The following is a 21,739-nucleotide window of genomic DNA, read 5'->3' as shown; positions in this document are numbered from 1 at the left end:
AAGTAAATTAATCAATTAAATTGTAGATTTCAATGCACTCCTTCTTTGTATCCATACAAAATAGTGATAGTTCAATAAAAATTATTCAATTTTATTCATAAAAGTATGCAATCATTTCATCAATGTTTTGTCATGACCTTGTCACGTTAAACTATCGTCCGTAAACCGACTCTACAGACAACCAATTAATTTTTTTTGCCTCTTACGGTCGATTGAACCTATTCTCTTGACTTAAAAATTGATAATATAATGAAATAATAATATTTTTTAAATTTAAAATACTATAGCTGCAAAAAATATATACATGCATCCGTTGGTATCAATAAAACAATTAAAATTACGAGAGTGCTTTTAAAGCGTACTGGGTACGAGTGATGGTTTACGCGTGTAAATCACACAGGGAAAGTTGAGATGTTCAGCAACAATTTTTTATCGAAAGGGTGACAAATGATGCACACGTTAACACTTGAACAGCGTCACAGGCACTTTGATAAACGCGGGGCATAATCAGGGAATTAATTCAGTTTGATTCGCCTTTAGATTATTTTTTTTTTTAATTTTCCTATTTTTTTACACATTGATCACAATTCACTAAGTTAAACAAAAAAATTCGTAACTATTGTCTAAAAAATAAATATGACTCAATAAATAATGCATAAGTATTAATAAAATTTAAACTTAAAAAGAGCAATTAAATAAAATAAAAAGTATAACACTGTATCAATAAATTATATACCTATATAAAAGACAAAAAAGTTAAGTAGAAGTTCACAAATTAATACAGTATATAAAACCTTACTTAAGTATTACATAAATCTCTTCATCAGTTAAATTATTCAGCCAAATATTGACATATTTATTAATTTGAAAATAATTTTTTGTTTTAAAAATTTCAGAAAAAATAATTACAATTTTTGGAAGCAAAAGCTCTAAAAAATCTCTGTGTTATTGTTTTATGAAGTAGATGAATTGGTAAATTTATGTTCTGTCTATGGCGTGTAGGGTAATTATGATCTACATAATGTAACTTATTTTCCCTTTGATACATACTATAGAGCATCCCACTCTTAGATTGCAGTGTGGAAGTAAATGCGCGCATTCTCTCTCTCTCTCTAACACACGCCGATTGCCGTTAGCGCTGTCCTTGTTTCTTCGTGAGTTGTTGCCAAATATCAAACGAAATTAAAATTTTAATTTTTGGACCAAGATTTTTTTCATATTGTATAGAATCGAAATACGCATCAGTCAATGCTTATTTTGAATACTTAACAATATTTTAAGTGTCCGAAAAAATTAAAAAACATAACTTATTCACTGCGAACTGTTTTGAAGTATTCCGAGATGTTTCACATAAAAAAATAACCTATATGTGTATATCATTCAGATTTTATATTAATAAATTAATGCCTTAGGACGCCACCGAACAAATTTTAAGACAAAAACTATACAGGTTTCACTTAAATAATTTTTTTTAATATATTGAAATGCATTTTCTCACAAACTGACACATAAAAAGTTGACCAGCGGAAAACTTTTTTTCTATTAAAGATAGATGGGGGACAAAAGCGTGAAAAATGTTGACAATGAATTGAATTTGTTTTTAAAAGCAGCTCCATCTCAATTGCTTCTACAGTTTCCGTGGAAATAGCTGTTGAAGATGTGTCTTATCAGTACAAGAGCGCGCTGCAATAGAGGTTTCTCTCACAAGCTGCCGTCGTAAGAGGAAACAGGGTCGTGTGTTTCGATAAGTGGGGTTCTGTCCTGCAAGCAATTTCAAATACATGGCTTCCTTAGTCAATCATGTATTTCCTTAGACACGCATTTCTGAAAACCAGCCTGCCAGTTAGTATCGCGTCTCGCGACGAAGCAACGCGTTGTGTCCGGTGACTCCTTACAGTTATAATTTTGACAAACAAATGATATATTAACATACGTGATTTTATTTTCTACATTTATTTTTATTACGTACATATAAAATATGGAAGTTAGAACACCGAAAAGAAATTATATCGGTAGGCTACACGGGAGGGAGCGCAAGATTGTGTTGAATGTATTTGAGTTTTTTTTCAAAAAATATGAATGTGTGCAATGCAATTAAGGTAGCTTACCATTCTTATGGTCAGCTCTGTGCTACTCTTATGGAAGGGGTATCAACATTGGTCAGCGGTAGCGATAGTGATTAAAAGGTATTGATGTTATTAATTTCTTAATCAAGTTAACGTTACATTTATCGTATAAATTCCTATGAATGAAATGTGTGTGAACAGATTCTTTTTGTAAGTTAAAGTTTAAAAAAATTCCTTATCGGCACAACCTAAAGGCGCAGGAAGATTTTGAAGATTATATTTCTTTACATTAGAACAAAAAGGGATTTTTATATCCTTAAACCCATATTTTTTTCTTCCCCTTGCAGTAATGGTTGTTACAAAATATATTTTAATCGAATCTTGAACATAATATGTAAAATGTATCAAATAAATACGAAGGAATTTAATAGCGATGATGGTACAAAATTTTGAATTAATTTTTCTATCCTTCTCAACACCAAGCATCTTATCAAACATTGTTTTTGACAAAGTTTTGGAAAATAATTATGATATTTACAAACAATTTAAACAGATTTGATAAGGTGTCTACTAAGGCAGTCACGTTTTTTTTGTCCGGTGAAAATATTTTTCGAACCCATGCAGTTATGGCTGGTCGTATCAAAAATTTATTTAGAAAACATTTTTTGGCTTTAGGTACTCCGAGTTATCATACGTTAAAACGCATGCGATATTATTCATATTATGGGAGTTGTTGCGATTTTTTCTGTTTTTCAAAAAATCTTCCCCATTTAGACCCAATTGTTCGGATTTTTCCCATAACTACTCGACCGAGAATTTCCATTACCGTATTTTATTTATCATTTTAGACATGACTTGTCCAAAAATACGGCATTTATCGGGCCCATGAAAATGTGATTAGGCCTATATATATATGGGATTTTTAGAACATAAAAGAAATCTATAAGAAATTTTCGACTGCAATAGGTAGTTTTTATTTGAAATTTACATAAAAGTGGCATTATTACAAATTTATATGTGTAATAGTATAAAATCTTATAAATTACGATGATTTCTTAAAATGCTTCTTATTCGATCTGAATTACAAAGACACACATCTCCTGAAATTCGTAATGTGTTAGAGATTTGGCAACAGCGCGCGCCATAAGCCGTGTACTGCAATCTAAGAGTGGGACGGGCTATAGTTATTTGCAGCTCTATTATACAATCTTTTAATATCAAAGACTATTACAAGTTCCAAAACTCCCTTGGATGTGTATGTATGTATTTTTTTTAATTACACGTAGAATACGTTTACTAATTGTAATAAGTGGTTTGATTGACGTTTTGCTCATTCCTCACCAGGCCAAAATGCCATACTGGAGACAGACTGAAAAATAGAAAAATAACCCATTCTAATTCCTTCAAGAGATAATATAGATCTTAGATCAACAAATTTGAACACCATTTTTCGAATTTTGTTTGAAAGATATGAAGTATATTTGTCCCATTTAAGATAAGAGTCAGCACTATACCTAATATTTTATGTTATGTACTCTTTCTGTGACTCTACAATTTTCGCAGTTAACCCTTATTTCATTACATACATGAATTTTAAGTTCATATTCGGTAGGCAGACCAGAAATGTTGGCAGAGAAAGTAATATATTTGGTTTTATTTATATTTAGAGAAATAAAACTAGCATCTGTTACATCTTTAATTTTTTTAACCGTTTCAAATACAGAACACCAATTTTCAGAAGAAAATAAAATTTCAGTATCATCTACAAAAGAAACTGTCTGCCCCCTCTATGTCGATGTTACATAAATCATTTACATATATCATAAACAAAATTGGCCCTAGAATACTGCCCTGTGGGACCCCTATATTTATATTTAGAGAGTTGCCTAATTTCCTACTCTCCAAATAACTTTTAAACCAAGTGTTTGCCAAACCTCTCATTCCTATTTTATCCAATTTATCTAGAAGAACTTTATGTGATACTGTATTAAACGCCTCAGCAAGATCCAACATTACACAAACACATTTTTTTTATCTTTATCTACAGCTTTATGAACAAAATTTATTGCTATGCTTAAATCATCATTTGCACTTAAACTTTTTCTAAACCCATATTGATTTAAAGACAGTATTTCGTTACTTTCTAAAAATGCCATTAATGGTTTTTTTAACACATTTTTTTCCCTGGAATTTTCGAAATGTTATTTTATATCGAGATTGGTGCTAACATTCTAAGATTACGCTTCCTTTCAGCCGTTCAGGAAATTCACCCAAAGTAAGCCTAAATTTGCTGAACGAACTATAGGTTTTGCACAAATTGTGTTTGTGTTCTTCCAGTAGGTTCACACTGGTCTTGTCAGGATGCGATGCAGTTGGAGGGAAGCCTACGATACACTCGTCCTTCTGGACATACCCGAATACTCACGTTTGCAAGCCTTATTTTCACAGACGAGAGAGCCAAACGCCCGATCGTGCATCTTCGGTATTTTTTTGTTCATTGTAAATAAATATACAACTCATGATAACTAATGGTCAATTAGGTTAGGTTAGCAATACTTTAAAACTTTGTGGACGGTTGATTTGGTTAGGATAGCTACATTAAAAATACTGTGAAATCATCTAAACGGTTTTCCCCCAAATATAAACACCTGTTGTGGTACGGAAAAAAAGCGAGCATGAACTTCGGGGAACTTCGGGTTTGGTATCTCTCGTCTGTTGAAAAAGAAGGCTTGCCAACGTGAGTATTTAGGCATGTCCAGAAGGACGAGTGAATCGTAGGCTTCCCGCAGTTGGAGGGGAAGCCTAAGATGTACATCAAGTTATGTCCCTGCCCGAACACGGCCGAATATTCACCTTAGGCCAACCGCGGGATTTGTTTATATATATTTATATTTCTCTGTTTATTTTTAATGTAGCTATACTAGCCTAACAAACCGTTCGTAGTGTTTTAAAGTGTTTTAATATGTAGCTAACCTTACCGACCACTTTTAATATTTGAATTCATTTTTTTCTGCGCAAAAAATAAAACAAATCCCGAGGTTCGCCGAAGGTGAATATTCGGGCGTGTTCAGGCAGGGACAGAACTTGATGTACATCTTAGGCTTCTCATCACAGTACGCTCAATGCGCAGTGCGTGCTCCTTGCAAAGATTGAAGACTCCGATTACGAAAGGCGTGGAAAGAGAACACCGATACCTTTTTTTCGACTACGAAGAATGTAGAATGAGAAAACTGATACCTTTTTACGACTACGAAGAATGTAGAATTAGAAAACTGATATCTTTTTACGAAGAACGTGGAAAGAGAAAACTGATACCTTTTTTACACTGGTGATGACGGCACGGATGATGTGTAACCTGTAACGAGAATGCTGACACCTTGTTGCTTCCTGGGACCGCTACTGCTCTAGCTGATACAGAAGTATCAGCTACTTGTAACCAGTAAGTACATTACTGTATCAGTAACAGGTTGGAACAGATACCGAAAATTGCTGTGACAACCCACCTCTAGTTGAAAGAAGGCTTTCCAACGTGAGTATTCGGGTATGTCCAGAAGGACGAGTGAATCGTAGGTTTCCCGCAGTTGGAGGCCGCACGGACGTGCGCGAGACCGCTGTGACCGCTGTGACCGCTGTGACCGCTGTGACCGCTGTGACCGCTGTGACCGCTGTGACCGCTGTGACCGCTGTGACCGCTGTGACCGCTGTGACCGCTGTGACCGCTGTGACCGCTGTGACCGCTGTGACCGCTGTGACCGCTGTGACCGCTGTGACCGCTGTGACCGCTGTGACCGCTGTGACCGCTGTGACCGCTGTGACCGCTGTGACCGCTGTGACCGCTGTGACCGCTGTGACCGCTGTGACCGCTGTGACCGCTGTGACCGCTGTGACCGCTGTGACCGCTGTGACCGCTGTGACCGCTGTGACCGCTGTGACCGCTGTGACCGCTGTGACCGCTGTGACCGCTGTGACCGCTGTGACCGCTGTGACCGCTGTGACCGCTGTGACCGCTGTGACCGCTGTGACCGCTGTGAACGCTGTGACCGCTGTGACCGCTGTGACCGCTGTGACCGCTGTGACCGCTGTGACCGCTGTGACCGCTGTGACCGCTGTGACCGCTGTGACCGCTGTGACCGCTGTGACCGCTGTGACCGCTGTGACCGCTGTGACCGCTGTGACCGCTGTGACCGCTGTGACCGCTGTGACCGCTGTGACCGCTGTGACCGCTGTGACCGCTGTGACTGCTGTGACTACTGTGACCGCTGTGACCACTGTGACCTGTTGCAGGTTCTTCCCGAGCATAAAGAGCATCACGGAGCTCTCGCAGTCGTCCAACATGCGCTTCATGCAGTTCCGGGCGCACGACAAATACGCCCTCCACCTCTCCAAGATGGAAAAGGTACTGGGCTTAGCCTCCCAGATGCTCACAGCTGACCTTCCCAGGGACCATAGGGGGGACTTGCTGGTAACCCTCTTGACTTCTCCCGCTCGGCTAGCTCGCTTTTAAGTAGAAACCACTAGCGTGTCACCCTGTGTAGTTCCGTCAGTTACTGGCAAGTAGGGACACCTGTATTTCGCGAACACGTTTCGCGACAAGGTATCTCACAAAAATACTGCAGCTTTTCCTCCTGTGGTTATTGGCTGAGGTCGGTGAGAGGTGTCGTCCCGCTCTTGACGGGGCCAATGAGAATGTGGCCACCGTACTGCTGCACCCTCACAATTTTCCATGACTCTTAGAAAAAGCTACAGTGGTTTGTGAAATACCTTGACATGAAATTAAATCGCGAAATACAGGTGTCCCTACTAACAAGACTTAAAACAGCATAGCGATTCACCACTTCGCCTGAGAAATACTATATTGGTCCGATTACAAGCCCTTAAAAAATTAAAATGAGAAATTCATGATCAAAAATAAGTCAAATTCGTATATAAGACGACCTAAATCTTCCTTGGAAGTAAAAAAATTTTTTTTTTCCTGAAAATAAGTCAACTTACAATATAGGCTGACCTACATGTATATCCTCTTAAAATAAAATAAGCACGAAAATAAGTCGAATTCGATAGGTCCGAAGCATATCTCGAATGTAAGTCGACCTTAATTTTCATCAACTCAAAACTTTGGCAATATTTTTCAAATATGAAATATTATTTATTTTATTAAGTAATATTAGGTGTGACAAGAACAATTTTAAAACACCTTTTGTTTACAGAAATATTTTAACATTATCTTGTACATGGTAACACCACTTTGATTCTTCAAAGTAATGTCCAACAAGCAATAAAATACTCATGATGTAGATATTTTGAAGTTAATTGGTTTATTTTTGGGAGGGTGGAGTAAAAACCCAAAAAATATGCTAATATTTTTGGGCTTAAAGTGGACCAATATAGTAATATTCTGGTAATAAACATTAAGACTTCTTGGTATTTACGGTGTAACTATATCACGTATTAGTATTTATAGCATATCAGACGTTTGAAAGCCTGAAAGTAAGAATATAAGAGTACGTAAGTGTTGGAATTTGAAATAAAAATTTTTGTTGGAGGGGCAGGGATTGTAACCGACTGCCGGAAACTGCTCTATCCTGAAAAATAATTAGAAACCAGAAATATTGATAACAATGACCAAGTGTTTTCCTTTGGTGCTCAGAATCACAGATATTTGGCACGTTGTGTAATAGTATTTCACCAGTATCTGAGAGCAAGTACAGTATGCTGTTTTATTTCTTCCATATGTGTGTATTAATGCGCGTTAATGCTTTTTTTGGTACCTCTTGTGCAATATTATAATAAGTAGTGATGCACTGATATGACTTTAACGATTACCGATTCGATTACCGATTCGATTACCGATTTTAAAACCTATTACTGGCGATTACCATTTCGATTTCCGACTGTCGCAACCCATTTTCTATAATTAATAAAGAAACAGGTGTCTCCACTAGAAATAATTTTTACATACTTTACCATAAATAATTTAACTAAAAAAATATCAGTTATATTCTAATTTATGACTAAGAAAAAAAAATGTTTTAATAACGTTGCTATTCAGAGACAGAAGCTTTTGCCAATTTTCAGTGAACATTCTATGTATGCATTTATGAATAAATACGTAAAAATGTTCTTGCAAAATTGATCAATTTAGCTGATAATGCGGGGTGTCTGTAGCTTATAAATAAATATATATTTGTGTGTGTGTAATTTTAAATGAGACTGGCATACTTAGGCTGTAGGTACATCACAATAAAAGGATTTGAAAACACCTTGTACTACGTGTGGTCTAAACGTCTCTGAAGTTGGAGCTATACAGCAATTTAATTGCAAATAATAGAGAAAGTATTTAATACAGGACACTGGCTGAAGAAAAATTATTTCATTGAAATAATTGGGAGCAACATCTTTATTTTTTACATAATTTTTGTGAAATGTAACTACACATAATTATTCCAATGAATTACTTTTCTTACAGCCACAAAATCCGTGCAGATTGTGTAAATTCGTTCAATTAAACTTCATCCAGACGCCTAGGGCTCCATCTTAAATATTATCTCTATCGTTTATAACAAAAAAGGGGGTTGTCTGTAAAGTCGGTTTACGGACGATAATTTTACGTGATAACGTCATATCAATTTTTTTTTAAATTGTTGCCTTTAAAAAGCCCGCCTTAACCTGTTTGATATTATAGAAGATTTTCTCGCACGTTGGTTGGCCGGTTCTTGCACGCTCGGCTCAGGGCGGAACGTGACAATGAGTCATGCTTTTTCGTGCGTGCAGCCGGCGTTCGTCGATTTATAAGACGTTATCACGTCAAAAATGCTTTTTCAGCTTCAACTTCAAACACAAAGCACACTTGGAAAGCACTTAAGAGGATAAGAAGTATAGATGTTTTCAACGGGTCGTTACCACAACGCCGAAATACCATAACGCCGAATGTCAAAATTGACCACAAAGCCGACAGCTATAAAACTGCTGTGTACCACAACGCCGAAATAACAACTGCATGAATTTGTGTGTGTTTCTTAAATGTACTTTAACGCCGAAATACCACAATCAAACCTATTCTTACCTAACCTAACATAACCTAGCGTAATATAACCTAACCTAACTTAACCTAGCCTATCCTAGCCTAGCCTAACCTAGCCTAACCTAACCTAGTCTAACCAAACCTAATCTAACCAAACCTAGTCTAACCTAACCTAGTCTAACCTAACCTAGTCTAACCTATTCTAACCTAACCTATTCTAACCTAACCTAACCTATTCTAACCTAACCTAACCTAACCTTTGTGGCAGTCCTGCAATGACATTTTTCGGCGTTAGTGTATTTCGGCGTTGTGGTAATTCGGCGTTGTGGTACACAGCAGTTTTCTAGCTGTCGGCGTTGTGGTCAATTTTGCATTTCGGCGTTGTGGTATTTCAGCGTTGTGGCGCGTCCCCGTTTTCAACTTATTTGGTCGTTAAAGTTTGAGCTGAAGTTCCTCGGACGTCTTTGTCAGCGGGTCGCTGTTGGTGTGGTGGATTGAAATGGAAGCGAGACATAGACTACCTACGCAACAGGACTTCTAACACAAACAGACCCTGAATGGTGCTCTATCTACTCGACATCTAACCTCGCTATCGAGCAAATTCATGTGTTCTTGTGTTTAAACGAAAAACACCATACGAAACTCAGACACCAAATTTAAATTAGAATTCTTTAAAATAATGCCGATTTTGATAAATTTTGTTTTCAACTGCATTTATTGACGCGAATCACACGTAGTTTCCGCACCCGCCGTTAGAATTCGCTGCCGGAGCAGCTACGTCGACTGTCGAATCATTTGATTTGCAGAGCGAAATGTTAAATTACGTAATGAAACGGCTGTGATAAAAGCGAAAAAAAAAATCTAATATCAAATCCTGGCTTGGACTTGATATTCGAAACTCAATGTTTTATTAAAATACTGTCCAGCTTGTTAAAATTCATTAAACAGTTAATACTATAAAATTCCTCTTTGTCCTTGTGAACCGAGAGCTAAGATGCTACACATCAAAACGCTGAGGAAGTTTTGGCCTCATAGTGTGGCACTGCGTTACGTAGGGACTGGAAACATTCGCGGATTCAATGACCTCCAGGATAGGCTCCACGATCCTGTGCATACTCGGGCAAAACTTCACCTGTTCATTGGCTGCTGACTTGTGAGGCGTCTCAATTGGGGGACTCGTGATTCGATATTGCTTTGACTGAGGGTCTATAATTGGCCCACACTCAGTGAACCAATAGCAGAAGTTTCATAAAGGTACATCTATTTGCATTTCAGCATATCGCGAAATGAATCCGCAAATTTTTCCGTTCTCTATAAAGTTGCGTAGCGTCTGGCAGTAAACAACTGCGGCTTAAAGCTGCTTAAGCGACGCCGTTTGTAGACAGCGCCATTTCCCAACATAAAATCTATTTAACTAAATATTTCACAGCCTTTGTATGTAAGGAGTCTGGTGAGAATTATATATATTTTTTATTATTGAAATCGTAATCGGTACTAATCGTTGAAATAATCGTCAGTTTTGCTTTTAATCACCGATAATTTTATTGGTTGTGTGTATCAGCGCACCATTAATTGTAATCCTATACCTCTTTTTTTAAATCTAGTAGCCTATGTTAGCATCTTCTTTTGCTGACTCCTAACATGTGTTTAGATGCACGATTTTGATGTAGGCCCACAATTTTTTTAGGAGTGGATTATCACACTGGTAGATATTAAATAGATTTCTTAGATTTCACTCTTATCCTAGAGAAAGTAATTTTTAGCATCACTATTTTTTTGTTTCCTAGAGTAATGTATTTTAGAGTATTCCATTGTGTTCACAACGGAAAATTTAATAGCATGAATTTTTTTATGTGTTTATTACAAGTTTATGCTGTTTTCTGTAGTAATTTTTCAAAATAAGCTGTTTTGAATTTAAATTAATACTTACACTCAAAAAAAGCAAATGTGCAAAAAATGGACCATGTTAAATCATTTACGAAATAAATTATGACTTTCTTGAGGCTAATTTAAACTTAAGGTTGCAAGTAAAGATAAGAGCTCCATTATTCCTTTAAAAAAATATATATTTATCATGCAAAACGTGTTCTGCAAATGTTTGCTAGTAAGTATGCGGTCATGGTTAACTCTCAGCATAATTGAAGGTTTTCCACAGAGTGAGGGGGGGGGGGGGGAAACTGTTAAACATTGAAGACTCCGAGAAATGGAAAAGTGCCTAAAAACGGGAACACAAAGAAAAAAAAAAGGACAATATCTCAGTTACTAGACAGTGTTAACTAGATTTCAATCCATGTATCAGCTGCCATGATTTATTGAAACCGATATGTTATTTTATCACAAACTCGCTTACCTTTAATAAACCGATATGTTTTAATAACAAAAAAATTAATTTGATGTATACAAGTAACTGCGTTCTTTGAATGGCTCATGCAACTATAATAGCTCAGACCGGCACAGTGGGTTCACAACGACGAAAAAGTTGTGACAAGAACATTGAGTACAAAGAAACAACGACTTCGGATAACACAGTGACATGAAGAGGAATCCAAAGATGTTTTAAAACAGATTACATGCACAGAACGTGTGAACCCAACGATGAAATCAAACAAATATTAGGCTACGACATCACCATGAAGACTAAACTTAAGAACAAAGTAGGCTTCTTGTGATACAACAGTTGCGACGTTTCGGAAACTGGAATCAGTTCACCAAAAAAAAAACAGTTTGTGCCTGAGGACGTGAACAGATCTCAGTTCCCTACTGTCGTGTCCTAAGAATCCTACTTTGTTCGTCTTTGTTTTTTTTTCTTTGTTGTGTCATTACATTTGTTCGCATGTCCGTCGCTGTTTTGTCGTTGTGCTGACCATAGTATCTGTTTTAAGTAATCGTTGGGTTCCTCTGTTTGTCGCCGTGTCGTCCAGAGTTGTTGTTTGTTTTTTATTCGCTGTTCTTGTCACGAGATGTATCGTCGTTGTCAGTCTAATGTCGATCTGTGCTGTTATAAATTTTTGGTTAATTCCTTTCGTGTATTTTTCTATGCCATCTATTTTTTTTTTGAGAACGGCGGAGTTTGGGTTGTTTTCTGTGTGTTTGCAAGTTCGTCTACTTTGTCCGTGATTAAGGATTTTTTTTATGTACCTACAGTGTCACCAGCAATAGCCTATGTCCAAAAAAAATTCTTAAATACAAATAAATATTTCCTGATTTCAAGCGCAATCAAATAATATCTAAATAGTTTTGCCTAATCACGATCAATAATTATTTATCGTTTACACTTTTAATCAAACAAATATGTACATTCATATACGTTTGTTATTTCAGAACGGCAGTGTTTGTTTCGAATTGACGATGAAAATCGTGCTAAAAAAAATTTTTGTTGTCAATTCTGCATTTTAAACATGTGTGTTGAAATTTGTTTTTTTATAGTAATTTTTATTGTATTGTATTGCATCTGTTATCTTGCTGTTTAGACCTATGAAACAGAGGGAAAAAATTGAAGGCGTGACACAAAATATCTCCAAGGAAACGTCTGAATAAAGGCTGCAAGAACGCTGTAAATGTTTGTAAAAAAAACTTATTATTGTATTTCCAGCCATTGAAAACTTTTTCAGCTTCATTTACGCAAATGTTGTCACGCAAGACGTATTTTCAGGCAAAGAAGCAGTGTAAATCAACTATAGGCAGATTCGACGTAAGAATAATCAGGGCATTTGTTGGTTTTTTTTCTAATTAATGCATTGATTTTTAAAAGGCAAATATTTAACTCTTTTTTCACTCCATCTCCCTACCCTGTACTTTATTAATTTTTCTTACCCAGTGAACAAACAATTTCATGTCCCATAACGTGACACATTAAACACTGAATTCAACACCTCTCAGTCTGTCAGAGATCGCATCAAGGTCTACCACGCCTTTGTTCGTCATTTAGTACCGTTCCTGCTCACACATGATTCACCGCACAGCTTACTTACGTTTACATAACGTTCGTGTGAACTGGAACATAGTTTCTTGTGAATGTCCACTTTGTGTTCCGCGTTTGCATTGAACAAATATTTGATGAATGACTCGGTTTTTTTCCCCCCTGGTTTTCTATTTTAGCGCAACTTTTATGAACACGTGTTCTTCGAAAGAGGTTTATCATGGCCACGAGGTTAAAAAAAATTGGTTGTCTGTAAAGTCGGTTTACGGACGATAGTTTAACGTGACAACGTCATAACAAAACATTGATGAAATGATTGCATACTTTTTATGAATTAAATTAAATCATTTTTATTTTAATAATAAAAGAAAAAATTCTTGAAATTATACTAATAATCAGATTTTTAAAATGCAAGAATAATTAACCTTATTGCCGAAATTGTTGTTGTAACAAGCAATGAAAACCACATTTTTTCACTTCACTTTATAAACAGTCGACGAAACAGTTCCCGTGTAGAAGACTTGTAAATTAATTTTAAAAACTGGCCTTTATCTATAATGTTTAAATATAATTATGAACAAGTTGTCATATAAATAAGTTGTAATCAATATCTATCATCAATTATATGAATCACCATAATTTTTTAGTCAATTGTAACATAACCTATTATTACTGCACTCGCCGACAGATGCTACTTTTTTTTAATAATAAAAGAATAAATACTTGAAATTATACTAGTAATCAGATTTTTAAAATGCAAGAATAATTAACCCTTATTGCCGAAATTGTTGTTGTAATAAGCAATGAAAACCACATTAACTTTTCACTTCACTTTATAACAAGTCGACGAAACAGTTCACGTGTAGATGTAAGTTGTGTGCTGCCGCTGTCTTTCTTCCCCTCGGACGCATAGGCCAATCGAGTGGAAGAGAGATAGATGCGGCGCAAGCGTACAATGAGCGTAACGGGACAATGAGCGTAACGGTACAATGAGTCATCCTTTTTCGTGTGTGCAGCCGGCTTTCGTCGATTTATTAGACGTTGTCACGTCAAAAACAAAAATCCAATACTCTGTTCCAAGGATCACGCACTCTCGAGATGTCGCCTGATGCTGCTCGGCTTTTGGGCTCCAGCCGCGTCAAGGGTGGATCAGGATGTCCTCAATAACTTGTCAGAAATTTACAATGAATAAAAAAACTGTTTGACGAAATTTTTCATTTATTAAATCAACCTATTTTGCAAGTTTGTAAAAGAAATAACTGACCCTCAGGCTCCACCATTCTCATAGCTGATCTAGCCTTCTCTCTATCTATCTATCTCTCTCTCTCTTTCTCTTTCTCCGCTTTATTTATTTTTATATTTAACTTTTTATTTATCAAACCAATAACTAAAAATGTATCATAAAAAATAGTAAAGATATCTACCATCTACCACGTATTTATTTCGAACAGGATTTACAAAAACTCATTCATTAAATAATTTATCGCATTAGTCTGTTAAGAAAGAATATTAAGAAACTCAATATTAATAACAATTTTTTTTTCCTTTAAATAACTCTCACTAAGGATTTCCCCTGAATGATTTCCCCCCCCCCCCCCCCCTAGTATTTCAATTCTTTTTCCCTGACTTCCCTGGACAATTCCAATTTCCCTATGGCTTTTCAGATCGTGCGCAGTGTTTCACCACGACGCTTCCGTCAAAACTGCGGGAGGCTGCTACCCTGAAGATTGTTGTTCTTCTTGTTGTTTTTGTTGTTGTCGACCCGAGCGCCCGACCAATTCCAATTTCCCAGACTGTTCAGAAGGTACGAGGTGTCTGAGCGACACTGCCTGGGAGATGGTGGTGGTTGTTGTTGTTGTTGTTGTTGTTGGCACCTTAACAATTACATGTTCCCTGACTGTTCAGAAGGTACGACGCTGCCCGGGAGATGGTGGTTGTGGTTGTTGTTGTTGTTGTTGTTGTTGTTGTTGGCACCTTAACAATTACATGTTCCCTGACTGTTCAGAAGGTGCGACACTGCCCGGGAGATGGTGGTTGTGGTTGTTGTTGTTGTTGTTGTTCTTGGCACCTCACCAATTACATTTTCCCTGACTGTTCAGAAGGCACGACGCTGCCCGGGAGATGGTGGTGGTTGTTGTTGTTGTTCTTGAAGGTGCGAGGTGTCTGAGCGACACTGCCCGGGAGACGGTGGTGGTGGTTGTTGTTGTTGTTGTTGTTGTTGTTGTGGTTGTCGGGCCTGGCACGGCGCCGTGCTCTGCGCAGAGGGAGAAGGAGCGCGGCTCGCACATCTCCTACATGTTCCGGCTGCCGTTCGCCGCCGGCAGCGTGTTCAGCGCCAGCATGTTGGACACCCTGCTGTACCAGGCCTTCGTCAAGGACTACGTCATCACCTTCGTGCGCCTCTTGCTGGGCATCGACCAGGCGCCCGGCTCCGGCTTCCTCACGTCGGTGCGTGCACATCCCCTACTCCCACTCCCCCATTCCTCCCCCCATAGCAACTTAGGATAGTCATAACTAGAGACCTGCAAAATTCGCGGATTCATTGACCTCTAGGATAGACTCCAAATTCCTTTAAATACTCGCGGAAATGACACCTGTTCATTGGCTACTGACGCGTGAGACGTCTCAACTAGGCTGTCCCGTAATTAGGCACTTTCTTGGTTTAGTGTTTCCCATTGGCTCACAGTTCCCCGGATAAAATGTGGCCCAATCGCAGAAGCGGTACGAAGGTATAGTTGTTTTGATGCTAGCCTATCGCGAAATGATACGCGAATTTTGCATGTCTCTAGTCATAACTTAGGAACCTCGAAAAAAAATCCACGTAACTTGGTCCATCCAGGTTTTACCTGGGCCTAACTTTACTAGTAGTAGTGTAGAGTTTAACATAGGTGAGTTAGTCATGGCATCAATTGCTGCAATGGCTGGTTAATCCCCCAAACATTTAGCATGATGCATGCTACCCTTTCTGCGTGGCTGAAACCCGGCAAGATTAGACGTAAAGACTTCGTCTTGGTACGCACCTAGAGTCTTCCCTAACTAGAACTATAGAAGGATCATAACTTAGAAACATGTAACTTAGAAACACGCAACGCAGAATCACAAAACTTAGAAACGTCATAACTTAGAACTATCATGACTTAGAACTGTCATAACTTAGAAACACGTAACTTAGAAACTCGCAATGAAGAATCACTCAACTTAGAAACACCATAACTTTTAAAGTCATAACTTAGGACTATCACAACTTAGAAAATCACAACTTATAACTGTCATAACTTAGAAACACGTAACTTGGAAACACACAACGCCGAACCACGTAACCTAGAACTATCGTGATTTAGAAACACGCAACTTAAAACAGGCATAACTTAGAAGATTCTATCTTGTGTGTTCCTACGTTATGTGTTTCTATCTTGTGACAGCACCCCATCCCGAGCTATGCCCTGTCGGGAGACGACCCTGGCCATAACCCTAACGGAACGCGTCCAAAAACGAATCCCAGCAAGGTAAACAGATCGGCAAACATTTTTTTTTTTAATAAACAGTTCCCTGCACGAGGCTAGAAACTGGGTCCAGCGCAATCTAGCAGACGTTTTGCAACCATAGACGCAATTGTTACGGTGATCAAATGGCCACATGAAACTTTATGGAGGCGAAACTATCCTGGAACGCATTATAGTAAACTTTAAAAGTCATAGCAAGAAATAATCGGAAAATAAAATGGTACTTGAGAAAAATAGACGTGACATTTTTGTTGTCGCTGTTTTTGTCCCAATCCTTCCACGGAATTTTCTTTGCGAATTTTGTTGACGTGAATACGTCTTTAAAATTGCTTCCACAGTGGGAGGCAATTCTAAAAAACGAATGATAACAAAATCGAGGGGATACAGTTTGGTGTTGCAGCTACATATCTATCATCTCCATCCAAAATTTAATTACACCACTGGATAGCTAAAGGATCAAAGAATTCGTTACGCCAAGTGAGGACTGTGACGCATCGCGCGCGGTGGAGGGGGAAGCGCCGCCATTTTGAGGTCATTTTGCATGTGTTTCGAGATTTCCATTTAGCATAACTTTTGACTCTGAGAAGCTACGACGTTCGTTTGGGTTTCAATCGTCAGCTCTCGTCTTAATCTATCGATTACACATATAAAACATTAGTGAAAAAATAGTTACGGTGAATATATATGGTGTTAAATATAAAAAAATTTGCTTATTTTATATTTTGCATAGAGAATATCACCTGTTACGTACACGTTTTCACACACAACACACGGCCGTGTCCATGACACAGCCACACCCAATTTTTTTTTATTGAGATTTATTTTCTGTGTGTTGTCATATCCACCTCACTAGCAATGGCGCACAGTGGCGGATCCAGGATTTTGGTTTGGGAGGGGCATGACCCAGCTGAGGCTGGGCTTTATCAAGGCAAACACTAAAACAATAGTGGACTCAGATGCTTTTGGAGGGGGCTTGAGCCCCTTAGCCCCCCCCCCCTAGATCCGCTACCGATGGCGCATGAGAGAAACAGGATGACTCGGTGCGGTGTGTTCCCCCGCGCAGATGAAGATCACCAAGGACGACATGTGGATCCGCACGTACGGCCGGCTGTACCAGAAGCTATGCTCCACCACGTGCGAGATCCCCATCGGCATCTACCGCACGCAGGACACGTCGCTGTCGGACAGCTCGCACGTGAGTAGCAGCCCGCGCCCCCGCGCCCGCTGGACAGAGTGCGTGCGTGTGCAATCGCAGGTGAGTTGGGCACTTCCCGCCACGCCGGCGGTTCCCCCGACACAGGCAGTTCCCGTAACACAGGCAGTTCCCGTAACACTGTCCACACTGCGGTTCCCGTAACACCGGCCGCACCGGTGGTTCCCCCAACACCGGCCGCACTGCGGTTCCCCCGACACAGGCAGTTCCACTAACACAGGCAGTTCCCGTAACACTGTCCACACTGCGGTTCCCGTAACACCGGCCGCACCGGTGGTTCCCCCAACACCGGCCGCACTGCGGTTCCCCCGACACAGGCAGTTCCACTAACACAGGCAGTTCCCGTAACACTGTCCACACTGCGGTTCCCGTAACACCGGCCGCACCGGCGGTTCCCCCAACACCGGCCGCACTGCGGTTCCCCCAACACCGGCAGTTCCCGTAACACCAGCAGTTCCCCTAATGCATTTCCCGTAACACCGGCGGTTCCCCTAACGCAGTTCCCGTAACACTGACAGTTCCCCTAATACCGGCAGTTCCCCTAACACCAGCAGTTCTCCTAACACAGTTCCCGTAACAACAGCGGTTCCCCTAACGCAGCTCCCGTAACACTGACAGTTACCCTAATACCGGCAGTTCCCCTAACACCAGCGGTTCTCCTAACGCAGTTCCCGTAACTACGGCGGTTCTCCTAACGCAGTTCCCGTAACAACGGTGGTTCCCCTAACGCAGCTCCCGTAACACAGACAGTTCCTGTAACACTAGAAGTTCCCATAACACCGATAGTTCCCGTAACACCGTCATTTCCCGTAACATAACGCAGTTCCCATAACGCAGTTCCCGTAACACTGGCAGTTCCCGTAACACCGGCAGTTCCCGTAACAAGGACAGTTCCCGTAACTGGTGGTTCCTGTAACACCGGCGGTTCCCATAACGCAGTTCCCATAACGCAGTTCCCGTAACACTGGCAGTTCCCGTAACACCGGCAGTTCCCGTAACACCGGCAGTTCCCGTAACACCGGCAGTTCCCGTAACATCGGCAGTTCCCGTAACACTGGCAGTTCTCATAACACCGATGCTACAATAGCTGACGATCTGGTGATTGACAATAGTGTGCTTTAACGTGTAAAAAAATCCAACCAGTATAGCAGTACCACACTTTAGCAGACGATAATAGAATTCATCATGGTGGAGTCCAAGATGGTGTAAATAATATCTTTTTTGTATTTGTAGTGGGGTGAGCCGCCAGGTAAATAGTTTGGAGTAAACGTTAGAATTTTTGTAATTGTCTTCTCTAGGACTTAGAATTATAATTAAAATTTTATTAAATTTCTCTCTGCGAGTTCAAACCTAGAATTTCGAACTCATTAACGCATGTTTGTTTATTAAATTCATTTTTTTATTTTTTTTATAATGTTTAAATTAATTTTTTTAGTAAACATTTGAGTTTTTAGGTAAATATGGAATCGAGGTACCAAGTTACATTCGGAATATCATATTTCAGTAGTGGTAAAAGTTAAAAGTTGTTCAATATGGCCGCCGTGACGTCACAAGTCCAAAATAGTGACCAGTCATTGAACCCACACCTTAACCGCCACCATTGCACCAGAACATACTAATCCCTACTACTACGAGTCAGTACAACATTTAACACTGGAAAGTCCCACATGTAAGTTAAAACATTGTTTGTCACCAAATTATAGTTAATCATTTGAATAATTAATTACTCAAATACAAATGTACTTATAGCATTTAATAAAGTCCTTTAATTTCCGAAATTTGATAGGGTAATTATTTAAGGAATTATTTATACGTATATAATTAATTGCATTGTAAATATATAGTACACTCTTTGTTGGAAAATATATTTAATTATATTATTTAAAAACTGATTCTGGTACATTTTCGAAAAAAGTTGATTTTTTTTGTTGCGAATGGCGTTACTTCATAAATTTACATTGTAAATTGTTTAATTTTTAAAATACTACTACATATGAAGCAAATAAAATTACACAGTTACTGCGAAATATAGAATCGCATAATGTTTGGAACTAATTATTATTTGTACAAACAACAATAAATTGAATATATAACGAATAACACTGAAAGCTTCTTAAAACCGAAACTGAGATAAAAGTAAAACTTAAAAATTATCACTTTTAATTCATTTCCAGATACTGATATCTCCTTCTGACCACTGTTATTGGTATTTCTATATAATGTATTTTTAGTTTTCACTTTAATCATATATGACTTCAAAACATTCCAAAAAAAAATTGCATGTTGTTTTAAACTGCTGTAAGCGATAAAAATTTTGGTAATTTTAAATTTTTTTTTAGTATAAATGCAGTTGCATGGAATTTTCTTAACATTTTCTTACATTCTTTACTGCACTATTAAAAGCATAATTTATTAATTAAAAATATTTTTTGCTTAACTCCTGGCAAACACAATCACACTTAAATTTTGACAACAAATAAATTAGCATAAATTATTTTCAGCAAAAAACTTACATCAGATTGCACACGCTTCGCATAGCTGGACTGGTGTTTTGTGTTGTCATCGATAACTTGAGTGTCTACTGCCTGATGTCATGTGAATAACTTTATACTTTGATTGTTTCCTGCAGAAATTCATTTGTGACAAATGATTATTATTGTGTGTTATAAAAAATTAGTGTTAAATAAACAAACTATTTATTTTCCCCTTTAAATTATATTTTATTTAAGTATTTAATTTTAATTCATGAATTTTATTCTCAAAATACTAAACTCACATTTAAATTAAAAAGTAATGTTAAAATTATTTTAATCCTTCCATGTGAGATTTTTTCTTTATTGTCTTCTTGGTAACGATTTACGAAATACAATTTTTTTATTGTGACTGACATACAATTTTCATATATATCATCAATATATCTTAATATAGTGAAACCCCATTTAGTTGAAAATTTTCGATAACGTTTATTAAGACAGGGTGGTAATTGTCAGGAATTTGTGTCCAGTGGTACCCAAAAATGTTTATAATAGATTAACACGTTGACTATATCATTATATTTTTGCTCTTAGGCATGGAAATTCTATCCATAATCAATCCATTAAGCCATGCAACAATTATGCTGAAGTCTGAGACAATGATAAAAGGCCACCATAAGAAACCCTAAACTTCCCAAGAGTCAAGGAATGTTCAAGAATAAACATACATTTTACATTTAAATTTCTAAATTAAATCAAAATTTTGGTTTATTATTTCTTTCTTTTTTCAAAATGATAAAGGATATCTGTTTCTCACGTGATATCGGTCAGTATATTCTGCTATCAGAATGGTGTACTTTTTCTCTGGTAGTGTAGGCTACTGTTATGACTTTCAATATTTCTTGCTTTGCATTTATCTTACTTCTTAACCTTAATTCTGTGCATGCCTAGTTATTTTTACGCTTTCTAAAAGTTCCTTACACTCGATGTAAACTTAAAATGAACAGGAGTTAAAAATGTTTTTAAGTATTTATATTCTACCTAAAATTCAAAACCAGCATTATTGGTCGAAGTCATTTTTTAAATAATTTTAATTGTTTAATTTATGACAGAATATATAGTTAAGTAATTTATCATTTGTAATTAAAACCCAAATTTATAATTTAATACTAGAGTTGAGCAAATTGATATTTAAGAATGTTAAATATATATATTTTTTATTTTGGTAGTATATATTTTTTTTCAGTGAATGTTAATTAATGATTTTTTTCTCAAAGAAAACATAGGTACTTTTCAAACGACCAATTCCAATTTCTAAACGTTAAGTATCATCACCATCCTATATATGGACCTCAAATATAAGGATGACTACAAAAACAAGGTGATCACAAACATGACAGCCTCAACCATAAGGTGACATTTAATATAATATATCCTGAAATATAAGAAGACCTGCAATTCAAATTCAACGTTAAATGAAAAATAAGCTTGGATTTAAGAGAGCTTCAAATGTAAAGGAGATTTTAATTACAGTATGTCCATT

General features: G+C 37.7%; 1 protein-coding gene across 1 annotated transcript in view; it reads left to right on the top strand.

Annotated features, from left to right (window-relative positions):
- LOC134541375 (potassium channel subfamily T member 2) overlaps nucleotides 1–21,739 on the top strand; it is a 284,414-nt gene that overhangs the window by 222,578 nt on the left and 40,097 nt on the right. Inside the window, 3 exon segments of the mRNA XM_063384799.1 lie at nucleotides 6,351–6,462; nucleotides 15,269–15,454; nucleotides 17,573–17,764. Of these exon segments, the coding sequence (XP_063240869.1) occupies nucleotides 6,351–6,462; nucleotides 15,269–15,454; nucleotides 17,573–17,764 (490 nt within the window).

The sequence above is a fragment of the Bacillus rossius genome, chromosome 18 (assembly GCF_032445375.1).
Source record: "Bacillus rossius redtenbacheri isolate Brsri chromosome 18, Brsri_v3, whole genome shotgun sequence".
NCBI classification, from domain to species: Eukaryota; Metazoa; Arthropoda; class Insecta; order Phasmatodea; family Bacillidae; genus Bacillus; species Bacillus rossius.
The sequence above is the reverse complement of the archived record's forward strand: the minus strand, read 5'-3'. Positions and strand labels throughout refer to the sequence as shown.